This window comes from Acanthochromis polyacanthus, chromosome 2 (genome assembly GCF_021347895.1).
Source record: "Acanthochromis polyacanthus isolate Apoly-LR-REF ecotype Palm Island chromosome 2, KAUST_Apoly_ChrSc, whole genome shotgun sequence".
Lineage (NCBI taxonomy): Eukaryota > Metazoa > Chordata > Actinopteri > Pomacentridae > Acanthochromis > Acanthochromis polyacanthus.
The window spans coordinates 2,716,217-2,742,694 of NC_067114.1; the positions used below are offsets into that span (position 1 = coordinate 2,716,217).

General features: G+C 40.0%; 1 protein-coding gene across 2 annotated transcripts in view; it reads right to left on the reverse strand.

Moving 5' to 3' along the window:
* Positions 1 to 571: 571 nt before the first annotated feature.
* uacab (uveal autoantigen with coiled-coil domains and ankyrin repeats b) overlaps positions 572 to 26,478 on the reverse strand; it is a 65,296-nt gene continuing 39,389 nt past the window's right edge. For both annotated transcript variants that reach the window (XM_051936600.1, XM_051936604.1), the window contains exons 3-19: positions 23,959 to 24,047; positions 22,453 to 22,517; positions 19,868 to 19,925; positions 17,999 to 18,069; positions 17,303 to 17,409; positions 13,072 to 13,253; positions 11,321 to 11,358; positions 10,823 to 10,879; positions 10,538 to 10,645; positions 10,120 to 10,152; positions 8,551 to 8,643; positions 8,256 to 8,286; positions 8,123 to 8,172; positions 4,995 to 7,703; positions 4,626 to 4,778; positions 4,186 to 4,251; positions 572 to 2,996 (exon numbers count right to left, since the gene is read on the reverse strand). In XM_051936600.1, the coding sequence (XP_051792560.1) occupies positions 2,925 to 2,996; positions 4,186 to 4,251; positions 4,626 to 4,778; positions 4,995 to 7,703; positions 8,123 to 8,172; positions 8,256 to 8,286; positions 8,551 to 8,643; positions 10,120 to 10,152; positions 10,538 to 10,645; positions 10,823 to 10,879; positions 11,321 to 11,358; positions 13,072 to 13,253; positions 17,303 to 17,409; positions 17,999 to 18,069; positions 19,868 to 19,925; positions 22,453 to 22,517; positions 23,959 to 24,047 (3,982 nt within the window). In that variant the 3' untranslated portion in view covers positions 572 to 2,924. The remainder of the gene's footprint in view (positions 2,997 to 4,185; positions 4,252 to 4,625; positions 4,779 to 4,994; positions 7,704 to 8,122; positions 8,173 to 8,255; positions 8,287 to 8,550; positions 8,644 to 10,119; positions 10,153 to 10,537; positions 10,646 to 10,822; positions 10,880 to 11,320; positions 11,359 to 13,071; positions 13,254 to 17,302; positions 17,410 to 17,998; positions 18,070 to 19,867; positions 19,926 to 22,452; positions 22,518 to 23,958; positions 24,048 to 26,478) is intronic.

The window sequence follows — 26,478 nt, forward strand, 5'->3', positions numbered from 1 at the left end:
AAGAGCTAGGACAAGTCACATAGTGCCAATATGGTCACAGTTGGAGCCATCGCACTGAGGTTAAAAACACTCCTCAGTAAACATCACAGAGGGTTTTTCCATCTTTATATAGAGTGAACAATAAAACTCCACTGCTGGTTGTGGAAACCTTTAATATGACAAGAGACTAAACATGCTAAAAGCTTTGTGGATCTGTACTTTGAGCAAAATGCTAAATTCTAACAAGCTTATGGGAGGCAGATGGAATATTTAACATCATTTAGTGCTTTCCAGTTAAAGGTGAGCTAATTTACACATAAAACAAAATGCTGAGCAATGTAAAGTCATTAGTCTTCCAGTACTTTGGTTCATGATTAAAGGATTACATTCTGATCAGATGGTGGTAGAGGAAAAGTCAGAACGTCACCAATGGATCAGTGGGATTCTTCCTCTGCAGAATCTGAGTGTTTAAACCACGTTTCACAGCAATCCATCCTTTAGCTGTTGAGGAATCAGTCTGGACTGTAAAACTAGTGAGGCTAATGTTGCAGAATGTTTAGTGTAGAAACGACAAAATGCACAGAGAATGATGTAGTTTTCTATGTTAGGCACTTTTATTGACTTTGTATGATTGATTAACAAACACAAATGTTGTTGTCAGAGAACACATCCAGTTCAAACAGATTTGTTAAACAGTACATTTATTGTATTGAGATTTAACTGGATTCAGTTCATCGTCTGCTAACGTTAGAGGAAAGATGCTAGGAGACATCCCATAAAAACAGTGTTAATCCTTAACATCTGCAGAGTAAAATGCAACAAGTGTCATTTTTAAAAACTATCATTCATGTAAATTAGAGGTTTTTTTTGGCTGAAGTATAAAAACAGAGCAAGAAATTCTCCCTAGTGAAGAGTGTTAAAGGACAGGAGTGCTTCAAATGGCTAACGGGGTGATTTATTCACATAAATAAAGGGATCTGCTGTTTGATTATTAAAGGACATCCTACACTAAATGTTACCCTGAACATGTTTTGTGCCGTTCTACGTCCAGACCTGCTGAATATCAGAAATGTCACACTGTAATTAAAGTAGTACAAAGCTATGAAAAATATATCAGTGTAAAGGCACGAGAGACTTGCTCCACAATCACAACACCACGACACTACATCCATCAGGAGTCACAACGAGGCGGCTCAGAGGGACGCAACCGTCGCTGCAGGAGATCTGCACGAATTAAATGAAGCTACTTTTAAAAAGGGGCCTGGATTAAATGCAGTCCTGCAGATATTAGTAGATAAAGCTGTCAGTTCACATTTCATATGCTCTCATCTATCCGGAAGCTTCATGGTTAATTTATCTCTACTCTTTGCAGATATCACAGCCTGCAAAAAACGACAGGTGCCTGCCTCTGGGCCGCAGGATTATTACAGTTTCTATCAACCTGGCCTGCCAAGTCTCACCACTAGAGGACACTCTGGTTTCAACAAAAAGACGACGTGCCACTGCAAACTGTAGGACACAGCAAGAGATCTCCACTCCACAACCCCAGCACGACCACTGCAACCTGTGCTGAACGCGCTCCCAAACGTACCGCCAACAGTCGGCGAGAAAAACAGCAAGTAGTTTATAGATTTGGATCAGGTCTTTGGTATCTGACTAGTTTGGACCTCCAGAAGACGACAAAGGACTCAAAGAATGACATGAGCGATGTTAAAGGAGAGGTTCACGTTTTCTCCAACGCTGTCTGAATACTGACTGATTTACTGTGATCCTGTCTGGCTCCGAAGGGATCCGTGTCAAATCTTATTCTAATGTGAGAGATGGGGGATCAAGTCTTCAGTCAAAAATTAACTCCAGGGTCGATATGAGGCTTCGAGCAATCGGATTTAGTTTCTTCTGAAGTTACGACCAAATGCAGTCTTCCCTGCAGCTCAGAGGAAACCACAGAGGGCCCTTCAGAGTAAAACGATCCTTTTTTCACAAAGGAAGTACAGATGTCAGGATGAAAGAGACTCCGCTGCATCTCTGCGGCCAACATAAACTGAACTCCTCTGGAAAATGTTGGCATTTTATTTATTTTACTGAAAGCATTTGAACTTATTTGCTGGATTTCAGTCTTTTGAAAACATGTCAACCGAACAGGATTATCACGTCCACTCGACTTTAAATTCACGCCATCAGGAGGTTTAGACTGAACAGAACGGAGTCTTCCGTTTCAATGCAGAAGGCACACAATAAAAATGTTCTGTTCAGCTCCTATGCAGAGATGATGCACCTCTGCCGTGTTTGATATTGCTCGTGCATTTCATCGCATTCTAAAACCGTCATATTAAAACATTCAGATTGATTTTGCGTATAAATTAGTACCTGACAGTTTGTGCGAGCTGTGGGAGGAATCATTACAACATCCAGTAACTTCCTCAGCGGGCTGAAAACATGTGAACCTGTCCTTTAAATTCTACCAAACGCGGTGGCTGAATATGAAATCGTGCTGCATGAGAGCTGACTGTCAGGTGGGAATGTGAAAAGTGGTCTTTGTGTATTAAAGGGACCTTCCACGTTACTGATTATAGAGTTAAAGCTGCATGTAATGAACAGATTTGCATCATTTATTTAGCTGAAATGTAGAACTTATCATAATAATAGCAGCTGATTAGGTTTCCACTGGTCAGTTTTGATGCAGATCATTGGCTTGCAGTGATTTCTTATTATTCTGAAATGACCTGGAGAGGCTGCAGTTCTTTACCTGTAAGCACAGCACACAGATATCTGGGAACCAAAGCGCAGCGACGCCACAAAAAATGGATTTCACTAAAGCCTGTAGGGAGAAATTTGCAGACAAACGCACACTGGGCACCCACAGGGGCCTCAGCGGGACGATTCTACAGATGAGGGGGTGAAAACGGTGAATCTGAGTCAGCAGGAAGCATCGTGTTTTTGAAGCTTTAGCACACAAACTCTTGTCTCATGCGGATGATCTGCAGTAGAGCAGCCTGGACGTCCTCATCCATGTGGCCCTGAGAGAGCAAACATGTTTCAGTTATTTCATTTCTATCACATTTCTCACTAAATGTGTTGCTCTGACTGTCTGTGTATTCACATTCACACATAAATTGATATTCCCTGATGTGATTAGATTCTTTGGAGGCGGCTCTCACTGGACTTTACAGCTCTCATTACATTTTCTCAGTTCATCTGCAAAGGCGGCTCCAAACAATCGATTCACAACGCTCTACATCAGAGGTGTCAAACTTGTTTTAGTTCAGGTTCCACATTCAGCCCAGTTTGATCTCCAGTGACCAGTAAAATCACAGCATAATAACCTATAAATAAAAACAACTCCTATTTTTTTTTCCTTTGTTTTAGTGCAAAAAATTACATTCTGAAAATGTTCACATTTAAGGAATTATCTTTTTACAAAACATCATGAACAACCTGAAGTTTAAGAACATTTTCATCCACATTCATCCTCAGCTTATCATTTCCACATTACAACTTCCAGATCACAGAGTGTCTACAAATAAACATCTGTCACAATTATCTCAACTTGATAAAAGAACACAATCCAAACTATTTCTGAATCAGCTCATTTTATTACCGTTTAGCTGATTAGAAGGTGGTTGGTATTATATCTGGACGGTTATTTAGTTGACATTTTAATGATATCCAGTCATTTTTTTATTAATAAGTGATTGTTTCCATCATAAATAATTATGAAATTTGAAAATACATGATCATAATGAACATAAAAACACTATTTTTTAACTTTTAATAAAAATGTATGCAGATACACTGTCAAAAGTTTTGAGACGGGTTCTAATTTATTTGAAAGAGAAAGTGTCTCAAAACTTTTGACAGGGGGTGTACATCCCATGGACTTCAGAAGTCCCTCAATAATAATGTTTCTTTTTTTTTTTTACTGTAACCTCAGATCTACACGTATATAAAGATGGAACCTGAATGTGTAGCAGAAGTGGCTCCAGTGAGGAAATAACGGTGGACTATCAGGAAGTGACTCATCCTCTGTCTGAGGATGCGCTATGATGAGCCACTGAAGAAAAATGAGGTGTTCTAAGCAGGAGAGGGGCGATGTTCTCTACAGGAGTGAATAACTTCCTCTATGGCGGGCTTCAACAGGCACAAAAATGATGGAACACGATAAAGACAATAAGGCATAATACGGGCTTGTTAATGAGAGGAACGTACCTGTGCTGCACTGAGAAGATGAGTTCTATAAATTGAAACCACTTCTCTGTGTTGCCTCTCAGCATCCTGATTGAGCCGAAGGGAGGAGAAAGACGAGAAGAGGAAGACAAGAAGAGGACACAGCGGTTATTATTTTAAAGTGTGGAGAGATGGGAGCACAGCGGTGGAGATGCTGAACAGTTATTTTTCTATGTACTCACCCAGAATAGACAATGCTATCAATTTGTCACTCATTTTTTAACCGGATTTGCCAAAAAGCAAAACTACCAACCAGAATGTGTTACTGCACTAACTAGTTTAAAATGCATCAAAATTAAGACATCAAATGAGCTCCTACAGTAGTTTTCTGTCCCTGAAGAAAAGGCCATCACTGTGCAGTAAACCTGTATTTCCATAGTATTCTGGGATGTACACGGCGGTGTGTGACGGCGTCCACTCACAGCCAGCTGCTGCTGTAGGCTCTTGATCTGGGCTTGGAGTGTGTCGATGTGCTGCGTCTGCCTCTTATTGGGTGCGTTGCTGGTGTACGCCAGCTGGGACAGACCGTTCAGCGCCTGCTTCAGTCTCTCCACGTCCGTCAGCAACTCTGTGATCTGAAACACACACACACACACAGGTACACACAAATTAACATTAACACACTTTTTCATTATCATGCAAACAGCAGAAAACTGGAGATAAAACAACATGCTCTGGTTTTCTTATTTTTTTATCTTCAGTCGTACTGAACCGCAGTGAAGCATACACACCGATAGAACGTGGCTGAACACAGAGAAACCCGCTAATAATTCCAGAGTGAATTTTAATACCTTCTTGTCTTTGGCTTCAGTCTGCTGAGCTGAAGTCTGAATCCTCCTCTGGAGATCACAGATGGTGCTGAGTGACTCGTCATACCTCTCCTTCAGGTCTCTAATTTCTCTTTCGATGGCTCGTCCTTTCTCCTGAACCGCCTCCATCTCCGTCCTGGCGCTGTTCTCACCCTCTCTAGCTTGCGTCGCCTCCTGATGAGCCTCTTCACACTCCTCTGCTAAGCTCAGCAGCTTGTTGCTCAGGTTGGCAGCCTCCTCCTCCAGCTGCTGCTTCTCCTTCTTCAGCTGGTTCATTTGGTCTTCCTTGTAGCGAATCTCTTCGAGAGCCTCCGTGGCCTGAAGGAGCTCAGACTGCAGTGCAGATATGTCCTCGGCCCTCTGGGTGTTGCTCTCCTCCTCTTCACGGAGATCTGCTTGAAGCTTCGCTACTTCAGCCTCCAGAGCTTCTTTGGCCTTGGCGTGCTGCTGCAGCAGAGCAGCGTGATCCCCACGGTGTTCCTGAAGTTCTTTCTGCAACACACAAACCTTCTGGGTCTCCTCCTGCTGAGCCTCTCTGGCTTTCTTGCAGTCGGACTGGGCCTGCTGCATGGCGTCATGGAGAGCTTTAAGCTCCGAGTCGTACGTCGCTATCCGAGTCAGCTCTGATTTCAGACGCTCCTGGAGATTCTGGATCTGAGTGTTGCAGAGGGCATTCTGGTCTTGAAGCTCAGCTTTCTGAAGTGTTAACTGTTGGTGCTCCTGCTCTAAACTGACAAACTTGTGGTTCAGTTCCTCATATTTAGAGCTGAACTCTTCCTCCACTTCTTTGTGCTTTTCACTGGAAACCAGAGCAGAGTCCAGCCGCTGCTGAACTGATTCAATCTCAACTATAAGCTTCTCTTTCTCCTGTTTGCTGCTCTCCCTGGCGGTCTTTTCTTGGTTGTACTTCTCTTCCATTTCCAACAGTTGGACTGTCAGCTCCTTCAGCTGTGTGCTGTAAGAGGTTTCTTTCTCCTCAGCTGCTGTCAGTGGGACAAACTTGGACTGAATAGCCTCCTGAATGGTGTCTAGTTCTTTCTTCTGGGCCTCCAGTTCTTGAGTGAGTTTCACCGTTTCCTCCTGAGCCGATGCATACATCGCTGACGCTTCGTTTGCTCGATTCTCTGCTTCAACCACAGCAGCGTTCAGCTTCTCTGTCACAGCTCTGTGGTCTTTAATGCTGATAAAGTCCTTTTTAATCTCCAGCTGAACTTTTTCAAACTTTTCTTTCAACTTTTCATTTCCTTCTTTCACATTCTTCAGTTCTTCCACACTTTCTTTTTCCTTGGCCTCCGTCTTTAACATCTCAGCTTTAACTCTCTCTAAAGCGGAACTTAACTCCATCTTCACCTGCTCATGCTGCTGTCTGGGAACAAACTGTCCCTCCAGGTTCTGTCTCAGAGTCTGGCTCTGTGCAGTCAGCTGCTCACACTCTTTATCTCTGTCTTCACATGTCTTCTGCAAAAGTTCAAGTTTCTTCATCAGCTCAGCGTTCTGAGACCTCAGAACTTCCATCTCACTCTGATGTTTCTCGCTGGCGCTGTGCAGGCTGCTGACGTTCTCCTGCAGCGTGGCCCTCTCTGCTTGAAGCTGCTCTACTTGTGCCTCTGCTTTTCCATAACGCTCGCTGGCTTCCACCAGTTTGTCCTCGAGCTCCTCCAGAGCTGTCACCATGTTTGTCCGAACTTCCTCGTGGTCCTTTAAGGGTATGAAGTCCATCTCAATCCTGCTGTTGATCTCATCCAGCTGCTCTCGGAGCAGATCTCTCTCCTCCTCATACTCTTCCACCTCATGGATCAGAGCCTGGCTTTTAGCGGTCACGTCCACCAGCCTCCTCTTCAGGGAACTGTTCTGTTCTTCCAGAGCCGCCCGTATCCTCTGCTGCTCCTCGTCGGCCGCTGATCCGCCCTGAGACGACGGACTGTCCAGCTTCCGATGCAGCTCTGCCACCTCCTCCAGCACTCGGTCGTAGTCTTCCCTCAGCTCTGCAAGCTGCCGTTCTTTCTCATCGACTGCGTTGGTCAGCAGGTTCTTCATGTTGTCAAACTTCTCAGCGGGCACCGTGTTGCCGTGTTTAGTCTGCGCCTCTTTCAGCTGGGTCTCCATTTCTACGAGGGTTTCTGCAAGTTCATCCCGTTCTGCGGTCAGAACTCCCAGTTCCTGGTTCAGCCTCTCTGTCTCAGCAGCTAGTTGACTCTCACTGCTCTTGTACTCCTCCAAGGCTTTCTCGCTCTGTTTGAGACGGTTACGAACACGACCCACTTCAGCTGAAGCGCCTTCATACTTGGCCTTGACGTCCAGGAGCTGGGCGCGCAGTTCTTCGGTGGCCTGGCCTCCTAAGTGTTCCTTCACAGCTACGACATGTGCCTGCAGCTGCTTGACTTTACACTCAGAATCCAGCATCCTCTTCTGGACGTCCCCCAAGGCGTCCTCCAGTTCTTGGACCTGCTGGTCAGCCTGTTTCTGGATGGTGTCCCGGCTCTGAACCAGCTCCTGGCACTCTCGGTTTTTGCGGTTCAGTGCAGTCTGAAGCCGTGAAGTCTCCTCCTCTGCCGCCTGATGTCTTCTCTTCACGGCTTCGAGTTCATGTCGGAGCGCCTCCAGCTCACCGGAAAGATCCCAGCCGACGGTGGGCTGGCTCTTCTCCAGAGGTCTGGACAGCGAGCGAGACATGGCAGGATTCTGGAGCATCTGTAGAGAAAGAGCGAATACAGCCATACGATTAAACACCTAATGTGGCAAAATACATAAAGTTAGTCATCTTTATAGATAAGCTACCACTTAATTTGGAGAACAGAACATGTGTGCTTTCTGTTCCATCACTTAAGCTTCTGTAAGGTTACTTCAAGTACAATTCCACTGATGTGTAGCTTTTCACTGTAGACTGATTACTCCGTACAGATTATGGAGTGAACGGGTTACAATTATCTTTTGTTCAGAGCAATGAAACAAGAAATCCAACCAAGGTCTGAAATCTGTATGAGCAGTTCCATTTGAATGCAGAAGCAGTCCGCTGTAAGCTCACCGTCGCTAACTCTTAGACTCCTACACACAAACACTGTACAGATATTTACAATATATATGAAACAATCCCACAGAAAAAGTCTTACATGATCAGAATCCAGGCTGTGGGCTTGTTTGACCAAAATGCTTTCTTTACCTGTAAGACAACAGACACGGCATTCAAACCACGTCAGACTCTTTAAATGTAATATAGGAGCCAAAAAACAGAAGGAAGCTGACCTTTGATCACTGACTGCCCAGAGTACTCCCCCTGTCAATAAACACACACACAAATTCATTGGAAACAGCTGAAAGAGAAATATTTTAAATATTATATAGAATGCTGAAGCACTAATAGTTTATCTATTATTATCATTTTTAAAGTAAACAAGCTAACTTTGCCTGTTTATTAGGTTAGACAATTAACTGGAGAGAATTTTAAAATTGAACTACAACTTAAAAAGATCTTAAATGCGTTCATTTCCCTGCGGCTTCCAGCCTTGGATCAGAAATCAGATTGTTCAGAGTCACTGACCAAAGTACTGCGGAGCTGGACTTTGACAGTTTCTGGGCCTCGAGCTCCTTCCTCTCTTTCTTTGGCACTGAGAAGCAACTTCAACTGCTCCTTCTGGTTAATTAGAAAAGAGAAGCAAATTCAGCAGTGAATCAACGATAAATGCTCCCAAATATTCTAGACTTTATGATAATTCTGCATAAATATGACCTAAAACATCATCTGATTTTCATACAGGTCCTAAAAGTAGATGAAGAAACCTCAAATGAACAAATGATACAAAATATTCTGTATGATAATTTATTTATCGTGGAAAAAAAAAAAACTAGGGCTGGCCCGAATAGTGGTTTCTGGCCTGCGAATATTCAGGCCCTATTAAAGACGAATATCCGAATGTTCGTTCCGCCCTGTAATGTCCGACGGGGTGGGGGTGGGGTGGGGGTGATCACATAGACATATGTGTATATGTTTATGTGATCACACGACGAGATGAGCCGATGTGGGCCGAAGGTGGAGGGAAGACAGTAACGACGAATATTCTTTCCGCCCGGTAACGTCCGCCCGGGGGAGGGGCGAACATTCGGATACCAAAATTAATATCCGGATACAGCCGTAGCGAACGAATGTTCAAATAGTCAGGTCCAGCCCTAAAAAAAACCAACAGTATTATGTACCAGTGAGTGGCAAAGGCGTCTTGGATTAGCAGTTAAAATGAAAATCAGGTGTTTTCAACCAATGGAAAGATAAAAAGGTGTGTTTTATTTAGCAATAATTATCACTTCTGTTATAAAGTACAGTGGAGGTGTAAGTTCACTTCCAAGAGGACTGAACTTTATAATCTGAAATGATACATACAGCCCAAAAACACATGTAGATGTTAAGCAAACCAATATTACTAAAGCTCTGAAAAATGCTCTGTGAACGGTTTTGTTTTGGTCTTTTAAAAACAGACCTACTAATTTATTCAGCACTCTACAGTTTGTGTTTTTGAAACTACTCTTACAAGTTCATAAAAGTTGCATCAAAAGAGCTTAGTGAAGATGTTTGGAGCAAAGCGTTCGTCCAAAGTGCAGAAAATACACCAAGCAGCAACTTGTAGTCAAAGTTTTTCAGGCAGCAATTAAAGCAATCCTAAAGAGAGGACAGCTGGTCTGGAGGAGAGTTTATGTTTACGAGACAGAACAGCATCTGTGTCCGGGGTAATAAACCATATGCACAAACATACATTCATCCAATTAACTGGATTAATTTAAAAAAAAGGCAACAGACATCGTGACATTTTTAGGGAAAATGTAAGTTTCAGTTTATTCACAGATGCAGTTTATAGAAAAAGTTGATTAATTAAAGAACTGATGGAAATGTTCTGTTGTGACTCATTAATTACTTTCAGTCTTAACTTCTAGTGTGCTATCTCCGTTTACAGATGATTAGTTCTGTTAATAAAACACAGATACTCCACACCGCACTCACAAGTTGTGCCTTTAAGCTTCGTTTTCTTTTAGAGTTAATGTTCTAAAATAAACTGATTGTTGTGTGAATCCAGTTTAAGATTCATGAAACAAATTTAAGGATGAAAACTTTATTTCATACCTCTTTGTGAGTGTTTTCCACAGCCAGTTTTTCCTGCAGATGAAAAAGGATCGTACATCGAGTCAATTAAGGGATTAATAATTGACAAAAGTGTCAGTGAAATTCACTTCATTTAATTTCCTCGTTCTCCTGTGAAGGAAATTCGTTCTGGCAGCTAACAATGAGAAAAGTCAATCATCAATCTTTTACATAACCAATCTGCTCTGTGACCTCTGGAAGAAACACCTCAGGTCAGAAAATTACTACACGCTTCCTAAAATCACATTTTATCTCAGCAGAATCTGAGACCGTGATATTACGCCAAGACAGCTCGATTCCACTGAGCTTCTATTATAATATCTGCATGTACTGAAAATGTGTGTGAATAAAACAAGCCCCAAGCGTGGAGGTCTAACTCCTCTGTTCTTGCTGGATGTACCTGTGTGAGCTGCTGCTGGAGCATGTTGACCTTATCCAGCAGAGCTTTCTGCTCCTGGTGGCATTTCCTGAGACCCTCCTGAAGGGCGTCATTCTGCCTTTCCAGGTCCTGAAACACAAATCAAACCAATCAAACTCTGTTCACTGAAGGCTAAAAAAAACACCAAATGCATCAGTAGTTTGTTAATAATATCTTAGTGATTAATTTTGCGTCAGTCTTTAGGAGTGCGAAAGTTTCTTCATGAACCAAAATAAATGCATGTTTGTGCAGAAGAGGGAGGCTTACATGTATGATCTGATCCCTTCTGCTAGCCTCGGCCGCCTCCGTTCTCTCCACTGAATGCTGAGGAGAAGGAGTTTTAAAGACTCGTTTACATTTTGAACCACTAGGTGGCAGTCATGTACAGGTGGGCAGCAGGATCTAGACTCTGAAGCAGAAAAGGCTGAGATAAACAACACCGAGCCAAAATAACTGATGTGAAAGGTGGAGCAGCAGAGAGAAAACCCAGCAGAAGAGGTTTCACTGTGTCTTTTAGAAGGTTGGAAATGGACGTTACGGACAGAAATAAGTGACGTCAACAATCGCTTTGGGGTGCAAGCGACTGTGACCTTTGTCATCTTTAACAAAATGACTTTGGAAACAAAATGTCATTCCATCGTTACTCCAATCAAGCTGCTTGTACTAATGAAGGTTCTCTAATGTCAGCAAAGCAGTGTGGGGATTAAAATATGCCTTTCATTCTAGGTGTGGTTTAATGGATGAAACTGAAAACAGCAGCATTACCTGACGCTTCCACTGTTCGATCTTTGCAGCCTCTTTATCTGCAACAAAATGGAAAATGGTTAGCAAGATTTGACTGAGAGACACGTGTACAGAACAGAGCTACCTAAAATAATAACTTTATAAAAAAAAAAATAACTATTTATAAAGCACCGTTTATACAAGAATGCACCTCACAGCGCTTCACGATGATAAAATACAAACGTTAAAATCATCTAAAACATCGCTATCATAGTGAATAAATATAAAAGGAGGAAATGCAATAATAAAAACAACAAACAACAATACAATAAACAGTTTAAAAAGAAAAAGTATTTAAGAAGAAATAAAACAAAATAAAATAATAAAAGACCTAACTATAAGACTTAAGAAATAAAAAGGTTTTAAGCCTGGTCTTAAAAAGAGAGAGTTTATCAGCCTCTCAAACTGAAGGTGGGAGCTGGTTCTACAAGAAAGGAGCCTGGTAGCTGAAGGCTCTGCCTCCCATTCTATTTTTTTTTTTTTAAATTCTAGGAACCTCCAATAAGCCAGAATGCTGGGAACGAAGTGTTCTGCAGGGATGGTATGGGGTTATCAGGTCTTTAATGTATGATGGGGCTGGGTCATTAAGCGCTTTGTATGTGAGAAGAAGAATTTTGAATTCAACTTTGGATTTTACAGGGAGCCAATGAAGAGAAGCCAATATGGGAGAAACATGATCTTATCAGTACACGTGCTGCAGCATTTTGGATTAGCTGGAGGCTTATCAAGGAGTTACTGGGACATCCTGAAAATAAAGAGTTACAATAATCCAGTCTAGAAGTGATAAATGCATGGACGAGCTTCTCAGCATCTCTCTGAGCCAACATGTTCCTAATTTTAGCAATATTATGTAGATGGAAAAAAAGAACATTCAAGGGAGAGAATGGACCCAAGAAGGACAAAAAGCAAACCAAAATACGAGGAGTCCCAAAAAATTTGACATCATTTCATCACCGAAGAATTTGTAAAACTCAGCATGCGAGCTTATCTTCACGAGAATCTGCTAACGATGGAGACAACGTACTACGCAATTTCTCTCTGTGGGGTTACGTGAAACTTCCCACACATGTAGAAGAACTCTAAAACAGAATCACTGAGGCTCTGGAGAACATCACACACGACATGTTGAAGCGAGTTTGGCAGGAACTCCACTACTGACTTGATGTGTGCCGCGTCACAGGCGACACATGGAACATCTGTAAGAACTCTGAAACATTATGAAATTACCGTCTCCCAGAATTTTTCATTAGAATTTTGCAGAATAAAACATTCTATGTCCAAAATAAATCCTATTAAATGATGATGTCACTCCGATATGGACATCTCAAATGATGTCACTTTTTTGGGACATCCTGTATAACCGACAAATGATACGAAATATTATAACTGCAAACTGCTGGAAAACACTTCCTGACATAAAGATAACAACAAAAATCGATGGCCATGATAATTACATTCATCACTGACAATAATTCCACATTCTACAGTGCAAGTTTATGTAAACAAACCAGTGGAAATCAAAAGCAAAACCGCATCAGGATACGAGCTATGGAGGTCAGTGAATCACTGAATGAAACATTCTCTTATAAAGTATCCCTCCTCCTTTATTGGTTTGAAAACCCCTTGTTGCTATCAGTGGTTCTTCTAAACGCACTCTTCATGTATTTATGTCAAACAAAGGCCTAAAGGATTGATAAACGTTCTGTCTCCAGTGTGTTTTTCTGCCTTCTGACCTCTTGTAGCTTTGTCTAGGTAACTTTTGACGATGGCGACGAGCTCCGGGTTCTTGCTGAGTTGAGCGTAGTGGAACGCGTCGTGACCCAGGCCGTCAGCCGCCCTCACGTCAGCGCCGCTCTTCAGCAACACTTCCACCGCGTCCTTGCAGCCGAACTCACAGCCCAGAATCAGCGGCGTCCTGACAGAGAGAGCAGAAACAGCCCGTGAGCGTGAGCGTGCACAAACTAGCCTCGGAACAACTGCGTCATTGAACGTGAGGCTGTCAGAACAAAACATTTCAGCGCGTATTTAGCTGAACCACTGCTGAGTAATCCAGTGCTGTGGTGGGAGAACTGGGATGATTTGCTCCGTTTCTGCTGCCACTTATAGCGGTCTGTTTTTACATTTTAAAAGACAGAGCACAAAATCATGACTTTACTGCAAGATACAGAACTAAGACAGGGATTCTGTGTGTTGTTGTACCAGCGTAGCAGCACAGGCATGAGTACTGCTTTAAGGGGGGAGGACACCTTATACGCCTCAAAAAATTTAAAAAAAAAAATTTAAGTTTTTTTTTTATTTTAATTTTAATTTTATTAGTTTATTTGAACAGGGACAGTGCACATTAATCAACATTTCTGTAAATGTACCAGTTTTACCTATAAAGCTAGTTTCCAACTGTAGTCCCTGGGCAGGTGAAAATGCCAGCAACAGCGTAACAAAATAAGAGTAAGTAATTCATTAAAATACAGTGATAACACCAATACCAGTCACAACATCCACACAGCACAGCATCATACAACAAACATCACAATAACATTGATAGATGCAGACATGGCAACATTGGCAGCAGGCAGGTAGCACAAAATAAAAGACAATTTAAAACAAATCATGTCTAGCTATGAGTACAAACTTGATTCTCAAGCAACCATGATTTTAGCAATTTTTTAAAAACTTTCAGTATATTGACATTGCGTATATGGCAAGGTATGGAGTTCCAAAACCCGACTACTCTCACTGAGAAGGCAGACCTGCCAAAAGCACTGCCTCTGTAGGGAACAATTAGTTTATGTGATGCGGCGGCTCTGGTTCGTCCTCTACTCAAGTTTAAAAAATTGCTAAGTGGTGGTGGGGCCAAACCATGAAGGATTTTAAAAACCAGAAGAGCATCTTGAAATTTGACAAAATTTCCCCAATTCAGCAGACTATATTTATCTAAAATGCTGCAGTGATGATACCGAAAAGGTTTCATATCTAAGACTTTTAGGGCCTGTTTATAGACAGAATAGAGTGCTTAAACTATTCATTCGGTATCAAAGAAATGTTTAGTTAGTGACATACAACAGCTTGGCGAGTACTTGTGCATGGGTCACAATCTTTATCTGCCATTTTCTCAAAATCTGTATTTTTTGGGACAGGCGATACATAAAACCTAATAACTTTTAAACTATTTGAGCAATCATGCACAGATTGTTCTTAAGACAGTACTTCTTAAAATAATAGATGCTTTTTTAAATACTTTATAATCTGACCACTTAAGACCATTTTCATTCTGGGGTAAAGAGTTATTTATATTGAAATGGTTGCTGTGGCAATAAGAAAAAGAGTTATCCCCAAAGCACCCATTATTTGTTTTACCGTAGGTTACTCTATCAAAAGGTATAATAGTCATTAACACAAAATTTATGGACTCTGACTACAGCCATGGCCATAAGTTTGGACACAGGTTCCATGACACTTGTGAATCTTAGAACATACCACAAAATTGTCACTTACAATACAGTACACAACTCCTGAGAACTATATTAAGTTTCATATTTAAAAAAAACATCAAAAGAGTTTGGTGTCATTTTGTTATTCTTACCAAATCTGGTTGTGAAAGTACTGCATTTTTTTGTTATTTTCTTCTAATATTATGTTTTGGGAACAAAATTGTTCCAATTGTTGGAATTTATTGATAATATTATATCCCTTGTTGATTTGTTGACTAATTAAACTGGTGCTGTCAAAAAATATTAGTTATGTTCTGTAACAGACATCAAAACAGACACAGGAAGTCATGCTGTGTCCAAACTTATGGCCATGGCTGTAGATAGCATCTAAAGATGGGTCACCGGGAAATGTGCATTGGCATGTTTATGACAACATTTTGTCCCCTGGGATCACTGCATGTAACTTCTAACTGTTAAAATGATCATTTGTAACTTATAAGCTTTAGAATGATGTATAACATGTTAAATTGGGTCATATCAAACATTGTTAAGAGCCTGTACAATATAATGGCTTTGTGAACCTGTGAAATAAGATGTACTAACCCCTTAACTTCATTTCTCACAGTGTGGTGGAAACACAGCTGGTTTCCGAATCGAAGCACTTTGCAGCAGCAAAGCTCTTCTAATGAATGAAGCAGTGCCATATCGTACACACAGCTACTTTTCTGAAGCCACAAGCACAACAGAACTTTCATTTTGGTCCGGAAGGCTCTGCAGAGGGTGGTGAAAGCGGCTCAGAGGACTGCAGGAGGCAGTCTACACACCACCACTGACATTTACACTAACAGATGCAGGAGGAGGGCCACCTCCATCCTGAAGGACTTCACCCACCCTGCACACAAACACTTCAAGACTTGTTAGTTGCAGCATCCAGACTAGAACCGCAAGACTGAGAAACAGCTTCTTCCCCGAAGCTGTCAGGCTGTTGAACAGGTCTCTGTAGACTCTGTTTTCATATCATCACCACCTCTCCCCGCAAACACACATGCATGCACACATCCCCACAGACACACACACAAACAGGCACACACATTCATACACACTGCACTAGGCTCTTTATTTATCTACTAAATATTGCACTAACTGATGGTTCACTGCACATATATTTATGCTGAAGGTTTGTATATATTAGTGTGTCTCTTTATACTTATATTGTCATTTATGAAAGTGTTTTATATTGTCTTATGGCTGAAACTAGGACCAGGGTCCAATTTCGTATTGTTTCATGTGCAAATGTGGAATGATATGACAATAAAGAACCTTTGACCTTTGAAATGAAACTAATTGATTAGCACTGATTAGCGTGTCTGCAAACAACAGATAGTCAGCAACTAACTACTAGCTAACTAAGTGTTTTTCAATTTAGCAGTAAAACGTAATTTTAAACCTTAGCTTGTAAACCATTTCATCCGTGTTAGTGTAGCTTAGCATGATACATTTCTCTGTGGATAGCTTCAGTTAAGTGAAGCTTCATGCATTGTAGACTAACTGCTAGCTTAGCTCACAATATTTTCCGCATATTACACGTAGTGCTGCCTTTTAGCAACGCCTAACATGCAGATTCAAGATGTTATATTAAAGAGCAAAGATACAAACGTGCTGTAAAAGCGTACAGTGGTAGAACTGCTCGTTTGCCACCTGCCTAATGCTGTTTTGTTAAAAAGTTTGTATAGTCCGTAGCTGCAATGTAAGCTATGAGGGCTTAAGGGAATAAATTTTGGTTCAAAGTTAACAGCTAGCACTGATTTTACCAAATTATCTGCAACTGAAAATGTCCCAAAACTTCTTTAAAATCACTTCTTAAAACCCACGTATACGGACGTGCTTTTATGTGAGGTTTACTTTAGTTTTATTCTGTATTATGTTCAGTTTATTATCCCCCGCCTCCATGAAGTGGAAAAGGGGGATATAGGTTTGGCCTCCGTGCGTCCGTCCGACATGAAGGGGACAGCTTTTCTCGGAAACTATTACAGCTAGGATTACGAAATTTATTGTGTAGCTTCACACCATGGACACCTTGATCAAGTTCAAAAATGAGACCTGTGCGATGATATTTAACAGAGTTATGGCCCTTTATGACTATTTTGGATATAGACTCATAGACATCACATGTGGCGGGGGATATTGATGACCATGTCGTCTTGTTTTAGATGTTCTCTCTGGGTTTAATTTACTTTTAGCTGCCTCGTTCTTTGGTGTGATGTCTTTCAATTTTTTTTAATTTTCTGACTTTTTTGATTTTTAAATTCTAATTTTAATTCTTTAATTTTTAAACTGCCTAGTTCCTTTATTGTTATGGTCGCTAATCTAGCCGACTATTCATTTAATGTACGATAATTTTTACTATAATTTTAATTGGCTGCTCTGACTTGTCTAACATATCTGTATAGCGCTCTATCCAAAGCCTCCTGTTGTGTGTTCCAGTTATTTAAGCTAACAAATCCCATCAAACACCATGCGGGCTTCGGTCTCCTACTTGTTTTGTTTGTCCCGGACGGTGAAATCAGCGCCTCGCTCCAGCAGCAGCTGACAAATACGTGGATGACACATCTGGGTTGCCAGCACCAGAGGAGTCCGACCGTCCTGAAGAAAAACCAAACACAAGCGCATGAATACACAACACTCCACGAAAAACGCAAAGTTGTAGCATATTACAGACCTATACCGTCCAGAAAATCCATTTCTCTGAGATCTAAAGTGCTCATAGTGCTTCAGGATGTAGACAGCGTAACACAAAATGGCACGCAAAACAATGAACAAAGCAAAACACATAACGACAAAAATAAGAAAAAAAAACAAAAGCAAGACAAAAAGGACAAAAACGAGACAAAATATTGTGAAAATGAGACACAAAACATCAAAAATAATGAGACAAATGACACAAAATAAAACAAAAAGAGACAAAAAATTAAACAAGTTACAAAGCAACAACAAAAAAAGGATAAACAACAAAAATGAGACAAAAAAACACACCAAACAGCAAAACAACGAATAAAGGACCACAGACTGCATGTTTGTGTTGATCTGACATGCAGGTTTCTACTGATGAGGTTAACAGCCTTTAAACAAACACACAGGTCTGCTGTTCTACAATGACAACTAAACACATGGGAAAAATTGCCAAGGCTACTTCAGCACACTGTGTGAAACGAGGGGTAAAATCAATTCTCACAAAATCGACGGCGTTGACAGAAGCCCCGCTGTCACAGAGCAGCTTCACACTGGAGGGGCAGCCGGCCATGACTGTGCAGAAAAACACAGAAAACCAGAATTATTTCACACCATTTGGTTTCTCTCATACCAAAAAGAAAAAAAATAGTTTTGTAATTCCTTCTTGGCCTCATCAGTCGCTTGTTTTTCCACTGGCTTGAGTTGAAATTTGGATTTAACATCCATGAAACCCCCGACTGTACAGTTATTGCTGAATGTTTTACAGTAAACAAACTGAAAATTCACTTTCTCGTAACATATTTTGATTCTGTTTAGTATTAATATAGTTTTAGAATCACATCCAGAAGTGGTTTTCTGCTGCACAAAAATCTGGCTCCAACAGATTGTGCTAAACATAGCTTTAGAGCTGAAAAACGCACTTGTTCAGGTATTTTGACTGTACCGGGCTTTGCAAAAGTTCTGTTACACTTGTTGAGACATTCACGAAAATGAACACAAAGATTTTTTGGTGCAATAAGCTAAAACTTTTGGGTGGCCACATTTCTGATTAATATTATCATTAACACATGTATTGAAATATTTGGAAAATAAAAAATGATCTTATTGCACCAAAAAATCTTTGTGTTCATTTTGCTTGCATTTTGCAAGTGTAACAGAACTTTTGCAAAGCCCGGTATATTTTCAGAGGAAAGATTATTTTAAATTCCTTAAGACTTAGTAGTTGGAAAGGTTTGATATTCACCTACTCATTACGAAAACAAGACTTTATTTGACACTAGCATTAAATAATTAGCTCCTTTCACACACTTTTCACTGGTTATAACGTCAGATCAGGCGGTTAAACTTCACAGGTAGGTCTTTTGTACATTCAGTTTATTATTCATACCTATGAAATCTAACAACACAGCGGCTCTGCCAGGAATTCTATCGTTAGGAAGCCTCCGTTCATTCACTTTTTGCTAACTTTGACAAGCATAAGAAATGCCCGTTTACAGATAATTATTAACTGATCGAGCAATATAACATCTTTCACCCACTATGGCCTCAATAACAAAGAAAGTAGATCACCTTTTTGTATCGTACTAGAGTAGAAAACATCCAGTTCTTGGGTAGAAAACTCTCTGCCTGACTGAGGATGGGTCTTTGGATGATGTTAGGACATTGATCGGTCTGTAGACAATAAGCTGACTTTATTTGACAGCAATCTCCCCATTTTCCTTTCATTTCGAAGCATTTGAATGAAACAAACAGCAAATGAAACCCCATTAGCAAACCTGGGTAAAAATACATTTAGATTTTTTTTATTTTCAATAATTAACATTTTAACGCTCTTGATTTTCTTTTGGCTCTGGCAAAAAACCTCTGTGTGCACGGATCTCAAGTTATTTCAGATCATTTTTCTAAGTCTGGACTAGCTTCAAGTCGTTTTGAACCAGTTTTGAATCATTTTGGCTGAAATCGGAGTCATTTTCAACAGTTTTCAAATCCTTTTAGATTTTTTTTTTGTCATTTTTTCTGGTCAGATTTAAAGTTATTTGAACCAGTTTAGAGTAATTTTAGACAGTTTGAAGTTATATTAGTACAATTATGAGTCATTTTCTGAGTCCTTTTACATTTTTTTTTGTCATTTCAGACAATTTCTTAGTAAATCTGGACAGGCTGGTTTGAAGCTACCTTCTACCATTTCTGAGTTTTATAAGTTTATGACAGAAACAACCTGGAGTAGAATATACTGGTATGTAAATACAGCAAAATCAGACTAGATAAGATTATTAAACCATAAGTTTGGGCTTTATACTGAGTACAATCTTACAGTTACTACATCTGAGCCGAGCCGGTCCGAGTAAAGTGGAGTTGGATAGAGTCTTACCAGCGTCATGTAGAGCTGTTCTCCCTTGTAGGTCCACATTTCCAACTGGACAGTTGTGCTGTTAAAAAACATAAACATAGTTTGGCACATAATGACAAAATAAGACAAAAAACACAAGCGAGACAAAAAGGACAAAAACGACAAACTACAAAAACGTGACGAACGAAAACAAGACTGAATATTACAAAAATGAGACACAAAATGACAAAAAATCTGACAAATGACACGAAATGAAACAAAATAAGAGAAAAAATTCAACTAAGAAGTTACAAAGTGACAAAAAAAACGGACAAACCACAAAAATCAAAACACAAAATGACAAAAACGTGAGATGAAAGTCAGAAAAAAAATGTTACAAAAATGCGACACAAAATGACAAAAGAACAATGAGCAATCTAGTATTTTACGTTTTGATCCAAACAACTTGTCATGGTCTAGAAATGATTTTAAATTTATAGTTTTACTAATTTACAATCTGCAGTTAATGTCTTCTCTGTAATTTTTACACTTTGAGGGCCGGATTGGACCCTCTGGAGGACCACTTTTGGACCACGGGCCTCATGTTGGACGCCCCTGACTTAGAGGGAACCCAGATCCTTCATTTAGCTTTGCTCAAGATGACAGACTAGCTTTTAAAAAACAAATAAGCAGAATGATACTAATGTGCAGCTCTGAATACAAGTATACAAAATGATTATGTTTCAGTATTGTAGTTGTGTAATAATAATAATAATAATAATAATAACAATAATAATGCATTTATGTCCAATACTTGGCAGTGGAAGCTGCCAGTCAGCAGCAGCAGGTCATATTAGGCTAAGCGGCGCTGTGCTGTGTGACATCTCTACACAGTCAGTCAGCTGCTGGGACACCCACCGCTGCACCACGGTGGTGATGAGGGCCCGCTATGAAAGCCTTGAGGACTCAATGCTAACAGGGCCCTGATGTTGCTGGGTAAGCTAGCCGGCCAGCTCTGAGCCCCCCACTATAAAAACCCAACTCTCTCCAGCAACAGGGGCCAAAAATTAGCAGCACGCTCAAATGACATAGTGAAGAGGAGGGGGGGCGGGAACGGCAACGGGAGCTGACAGCGGAGGACACCCTATAGCTGGAGGGTTTGGGCTGACGGAGGGAGATAGCGGAGGTGCTGGCGTCCAGCTGCTATGTCTGGTGTGTTGACGGCACTAAGAATGGACGGCAGGTTTGCAGGAGGGTCGGCTTGTCAACACCGCTGACAACCTCCTGCCAACAGCCGCGACCTCCATTAGATCACCGCCATGTGAGAGGAGGAGCCGGGGGTTTGGGGTAGGGGGGTGGGCTACGACACTATGAGAGGACAGCATTACAGCGATAGCCCCCTCATTGTAAACACATAAATCCTCAGCGGGGCACGGTGACTCAACAGGGCCTACCGCTGACCGATATGGAGGGGCTCAGCGGACCACGATTATTTACCCTCGTGTCGTCCTACGGGTCAAATTGATCCGTTTTAAAGTTTGAAAATGTGGAGAAAAAATACATCTTCACAGTGAAACTTCTGATGTCCACATTTTCAACATTTTTGGGAATTTTTTGAAAATTTTTAGTGGAAAAAAGAAATGTTAAAAATATTTAAGAACATTCAGAAAAAAATCAACCAAAATCCAGTGAATTTCGCTGAATTTTGGTTGATTTTTATGTGAATGTTCTTAAAGAAAAGGTTTTACTGATATATTTGTAATCACTTTAGATATTTTTAGTATGGTTTCTGGAAGATTTTTTTCGTTTTTTTGAAAAATATTTTTATTTCTTGCCAAATTTGGGGTATTTTTTTTTTAAATAAAAATTTTAAGGGAAACTTCTAAGGAATTATTGCAATTTTCCTTTCTGAAGTTTTTGCAAATTTTCTGAAATTTGGGGATTTTTTTTGCGGAATTTTTGGATTTCTTTCAGACAAGGAAACAATATTTTTTGTTGCCCATAAATGAGGACAACAGGACAACAGGCATTGAGTAGAGCTGACAACTATTAAAATGTTTCAGACTGAAAAGAAGATCGGTTTTAGGCGATTACTCTGCATCAACAAGTTAGCTGAGGTGAGCACATACAGGACCGGTAACTAAAAATCTGTGACACCAACAACCCGAACTCAAATGTTACAAATGTTTCTTAAAAACATTTGAAAAATCTGAATGTTCTTAAACAAAATATGAAAAGTTTTACTGATATATATGTAAGCACTGTAGACATATTTAGGCATTTTTGGGAAGATTTTTATTCATTTTTGAAAACATTTACAAGAATTTTCTTGCCAAATTTGGTGATTTTTTTTTAATAAAACTTTTAAGGAATTATAGCAATTCTCTTCCTGATGGTTTTGCAAATTTTCAGAAATTTGGGGAATTATTTTTTGAGCTCGTAAATGAGGACAACAGGAGGGTTGAGGGGGCTCTACTTCAACTAGTTAGCGGCTGAGAAGCTGCTCTACAAAACTAGAATATGTATCAGCTTAACATCAGCAGCAGAAAGAAGTCGCATAAAGTGGTGATCATCATTAAGAGACATAATCGTTTGTTTTCCGCCTGCAGGGATCAGCTGCACTTTACCTGCAGGAGTTTCTGCACACACAGAGAATGTCCATGTCTGGAGGCCAGATGAAGGGCGTTTTTACCTAAAGAACAACAATTTCAGCAAGTTAAAAAATGACGTACATTCATAATCAGGGGTTTGCAGGTTAGTATTATGTAGAGCCGGTGTGCCTTCATGTGTAATAATCCCTCATGGTTGAGTCACAGCTTGATATAAATGTGTTTGCACAGTAAAGGACTCCACAGCTACTATGAATAACCAAGGACACTAATGAATCACTCGTCAGTCATGCAGTTCTAATGGGAATGCATGTCATTCAAAATGTGGCAAAGTCTTCCATTTTACTGAAAACGTATTGAGGCACAAATAAAGTGTGTTTATTTTGTCACATTCGACCAGGAAGGTCAGATACTTCATGAATGCAGCAGCAACTGCAGCGTTTTGCCTCCATCTCTGTCGTTAAGAGTCTTTATTCATTCAAATAAATGAGGCTGACGAGTATGGAGTCACAGGAGTGCCACATCAAAATATAAATAAATAAATAAGGAAATATAAAGAAAGAAAGAAAGAAAGAAAGAAAGAAAGAAAAGGAAAAAACAGAAAAGGCAAAAGCAAAGACAAAATTTTCCTTTTATTTATTTATTTCTCTTTATATTTACACATTTATTTATTTCTCTTTATATTTACACATTTATTTATTTCTCTTTATACTGACACATTTATTTATTTATTTATTTATTTATATTTTTATGTGGCACTCCTGTGACTCCATAGACGAGAAGCATTCTAGCTTTAATTGTTTTTTAATTACATTTCATCATGTCATAATGCCATTTTTAATGTGTCAAAATGTGAATTTTAGTAATACAAATCTATTTTTCCCCACATAAAAAATGAAATTCAAGTAGTCAAACTGATTCATAGATATCTTTAATTTATAGATATCAAAGGTTGTTCTGACATCTAAAACTTTATTTGAACTATTTATAAAAGAAATTGCACACATATATACATAGACGTGAGATTATTCTTTAGGATTAAAGTTATATCTCATCTCTTATCTTAAATAAATTAGTTTTTTACTAGTTGCATTTGAACCTGAAACTACATTCTTACGAGTTACAGTTCAATGATATGTGCAACATAAACTGAACATATAAACGCTGCCACCAATAATTACCATTTAAGACTCGTCACATTCGAGGGGCCGATATAATTAATTAGAACTGCAGATAGTCAAAATTGCATTAAGGATATTTTCGGCTGGAAATATAACAAGTCAAAAAGCAATTACTGAAATCTGTAATTGCCATTACCGCTGCTGATTAAAGGTTAAAAGGACTTGAAAGAGAATCTTTTGCTTAGGCTGGTTGTTGGATCAGCTCATTCTTACTTTATGTTGTCATAACGAGGAAAATGAAGACGTTTGATGCTCAGCAGCACTTTGTCGTAAATTAACGCGCTACCACTAATAAGCCCCATTTCCTGGCAAACATCATCTCCTTCATCCAGCCTGAACTCACCGGTGGCATCGCTCGCAGTGATGTCAACGTTGTGTCCCAGGATGAGATTGAGACAGTCGACGTGTCCTCGTGTCGCAGCCAAATGGAACCTGGAAATAAAATGGACGGAGAAAAATCAAGACGGGAAAGAAGGACAGGGCGAGACACAGATTGGCATGGCAGAGCGTAGACGGTGCAGAGTTGAGAAGGGCAAGTGAGAACGTGATAGGGTGTAAAGAGAAGGGGGGAGAGGGTGAAACTTAAGGACAGGAGAGCGGCTGCAAACGGACGCCTGGCTCCTTCAGATCAGCAAGATCAGCATTCTGAAGCAAACAGCAAAGACCTTCAGAGTTTGTAAGGACTCCACGAGCTACACACACGTCTCCCTGCATCATCAGCTCTGATGCGTCTGTCAGCATAATAAAAGATACAGACTACCTGCAGTAAAGAGCTGCACAGATACAACACGTTTCCTTTTATGGCACTACATGTGGCACAGTTCAAATTTAGGGAATCTTATGTTGATACGAAGATGGAAGGAAATAAACAATTAAATAATTTTCAAACTTTGAACTGCAGCTAAAACCTGAAACCTTTAAGCGAGCATGGATTAGGAGTCTATTAAAGACCCAGAATGGGAATGAAGTGTGTAAATTCACATTTTCATGATAAATGTGAAAACTTCATCTGCTACTGAGGATCCTGTGATTCCACTGAAAGCCACAAAGCATCCAGTAGATTCAAAGTTGAATGTAAATGTTTTTAATACTGTTTAATTGCCACAAAATCTGCACATCCCCTCATTAATACCCTGCTTTCAGAGTATATACCAACCTGTAATGTTAACCTTTGTGTCGTCCTGCAGTTTGAAAATATGAGAAAAAAAATTTAGATTTTCACAGTGAAAACTTCCACATTTTTAACATTTCTCGGAAATTTTTGGAAAATTTTTCAGTGGAAAAAAGAAATTTTAATAAAGGTTTGGTCAATTTCCGCCCGAAATTTCTACTGAGATTTACAGAAAGTAAATTGAATGCTGTTCTTGAACTGTTTGGAGTACATGCATGGTTGGGGTCTCATTTGAAAGCTGACAACCTGAATTTTCACCCAGTGCAGTCAGAATTACTCTAGGTGCTACTGGCACAGAGTTATGTATGTTGGAACACACTGAATTAGGATGAATTTTTTTTCTCGCCTACATTTTTTCCCTAATAAAACACCTGAAAATCAGTGTGGCAGCACTGCAACAGCTTGAAAACACAATATTGCAAAAGCCTGGGGTCTTACATAGTTCAGGTCAAAATTTCAGAGCAATACTACAAGAAATGAGTGTTTCACACATGTATTTGTACTGATATGCTCCGCCCCTGTCAATGTTGGATACACTCTTTATACACTGTGCACACTCTCTACAGAATGGTATAAATTCCTTTTCACTTCATTTTCATTCCAAAAACTCATAAAGAACTCAAAAAATCACTTCAGATAGGCTTCAGTGTCGATCACACACACAGATTGAGAGGAATACAGAGAAACAGCAGGTGGACCCCGGAGCTCACGAATGAAATATCATATCAAGCCGCTGGCAGAGGCGGGATTTATAGGCAAGCCATTCAGCAAGCTCATTGGCTACCAGGCCTGTCAATCTAACGTTTCCTCCGGCGTGATTTGCTGAGAAACAAGTCAATCAAGTGATGTAATCGATATCTGTCAGACTCGGCCATGGTTGGGTAAATCGCCGAAGTAGGCGGAAACGAGTCACCTGATTGGTTGAAGTCCGGTTTGAAGCGGTCGAGAAGCCTCCAGTATCCATTTTGAATCGCGAACAAAGAAAATAGGACCGTGTATGATAAAGTTATAATAGAAAGATGCAGTGAATATGAAACGCACAGCGCCACCACGCGCCGCGTGCACGCGCACGGAGCCGATCGTTTTCTGGATTTTTACCTATTTCGAGACATGTTTTGGCCAAAGTATTATACTGGATTGTTTCCTCTGGATGGCTAAGCTTGGGTTCTGGCCGGTTTTTGTGGATTATCTTCTTTTATGACCAGAAACGAGCGTCCAAACTGCGTCGACAGGTGAGCTGTGCACGTTTACTTGACTTGTTGTTTGTTGGATAAATGTGTTTATATTACCCGCTGTGGTAATCACATCTGAAAGTGGTTTATACCGGCGGATTCATGAGAATCTCAGCTTTCTATGTGTGTATAGTGTTTGTATAATCGTGTTTGCAGTGTCCTTCTATTTAAAAAAAAGCGTATACCGATAAAAAAAACGGCCCGCCCGCGGGCCGCCGTACTTTAACGGGTTAAGAACATTTGGATAAAATTTTTTTCCAAATGTTCTTAAAGAAAATATTAGAACTTTTACTGATATATAAGTAATTACTTTAGATATTTTTTAAATTTTTACATTTTTATTTCTTGTCAAATTTGGCGATGCTTTTTAAATATATATTTTTTAGGGAAAGTTTTAAGGAATTTTTGGAATTTTCTTCCTGAAGATTTTGTAAATTTTTTTTTTTATAAATCTGAGGAA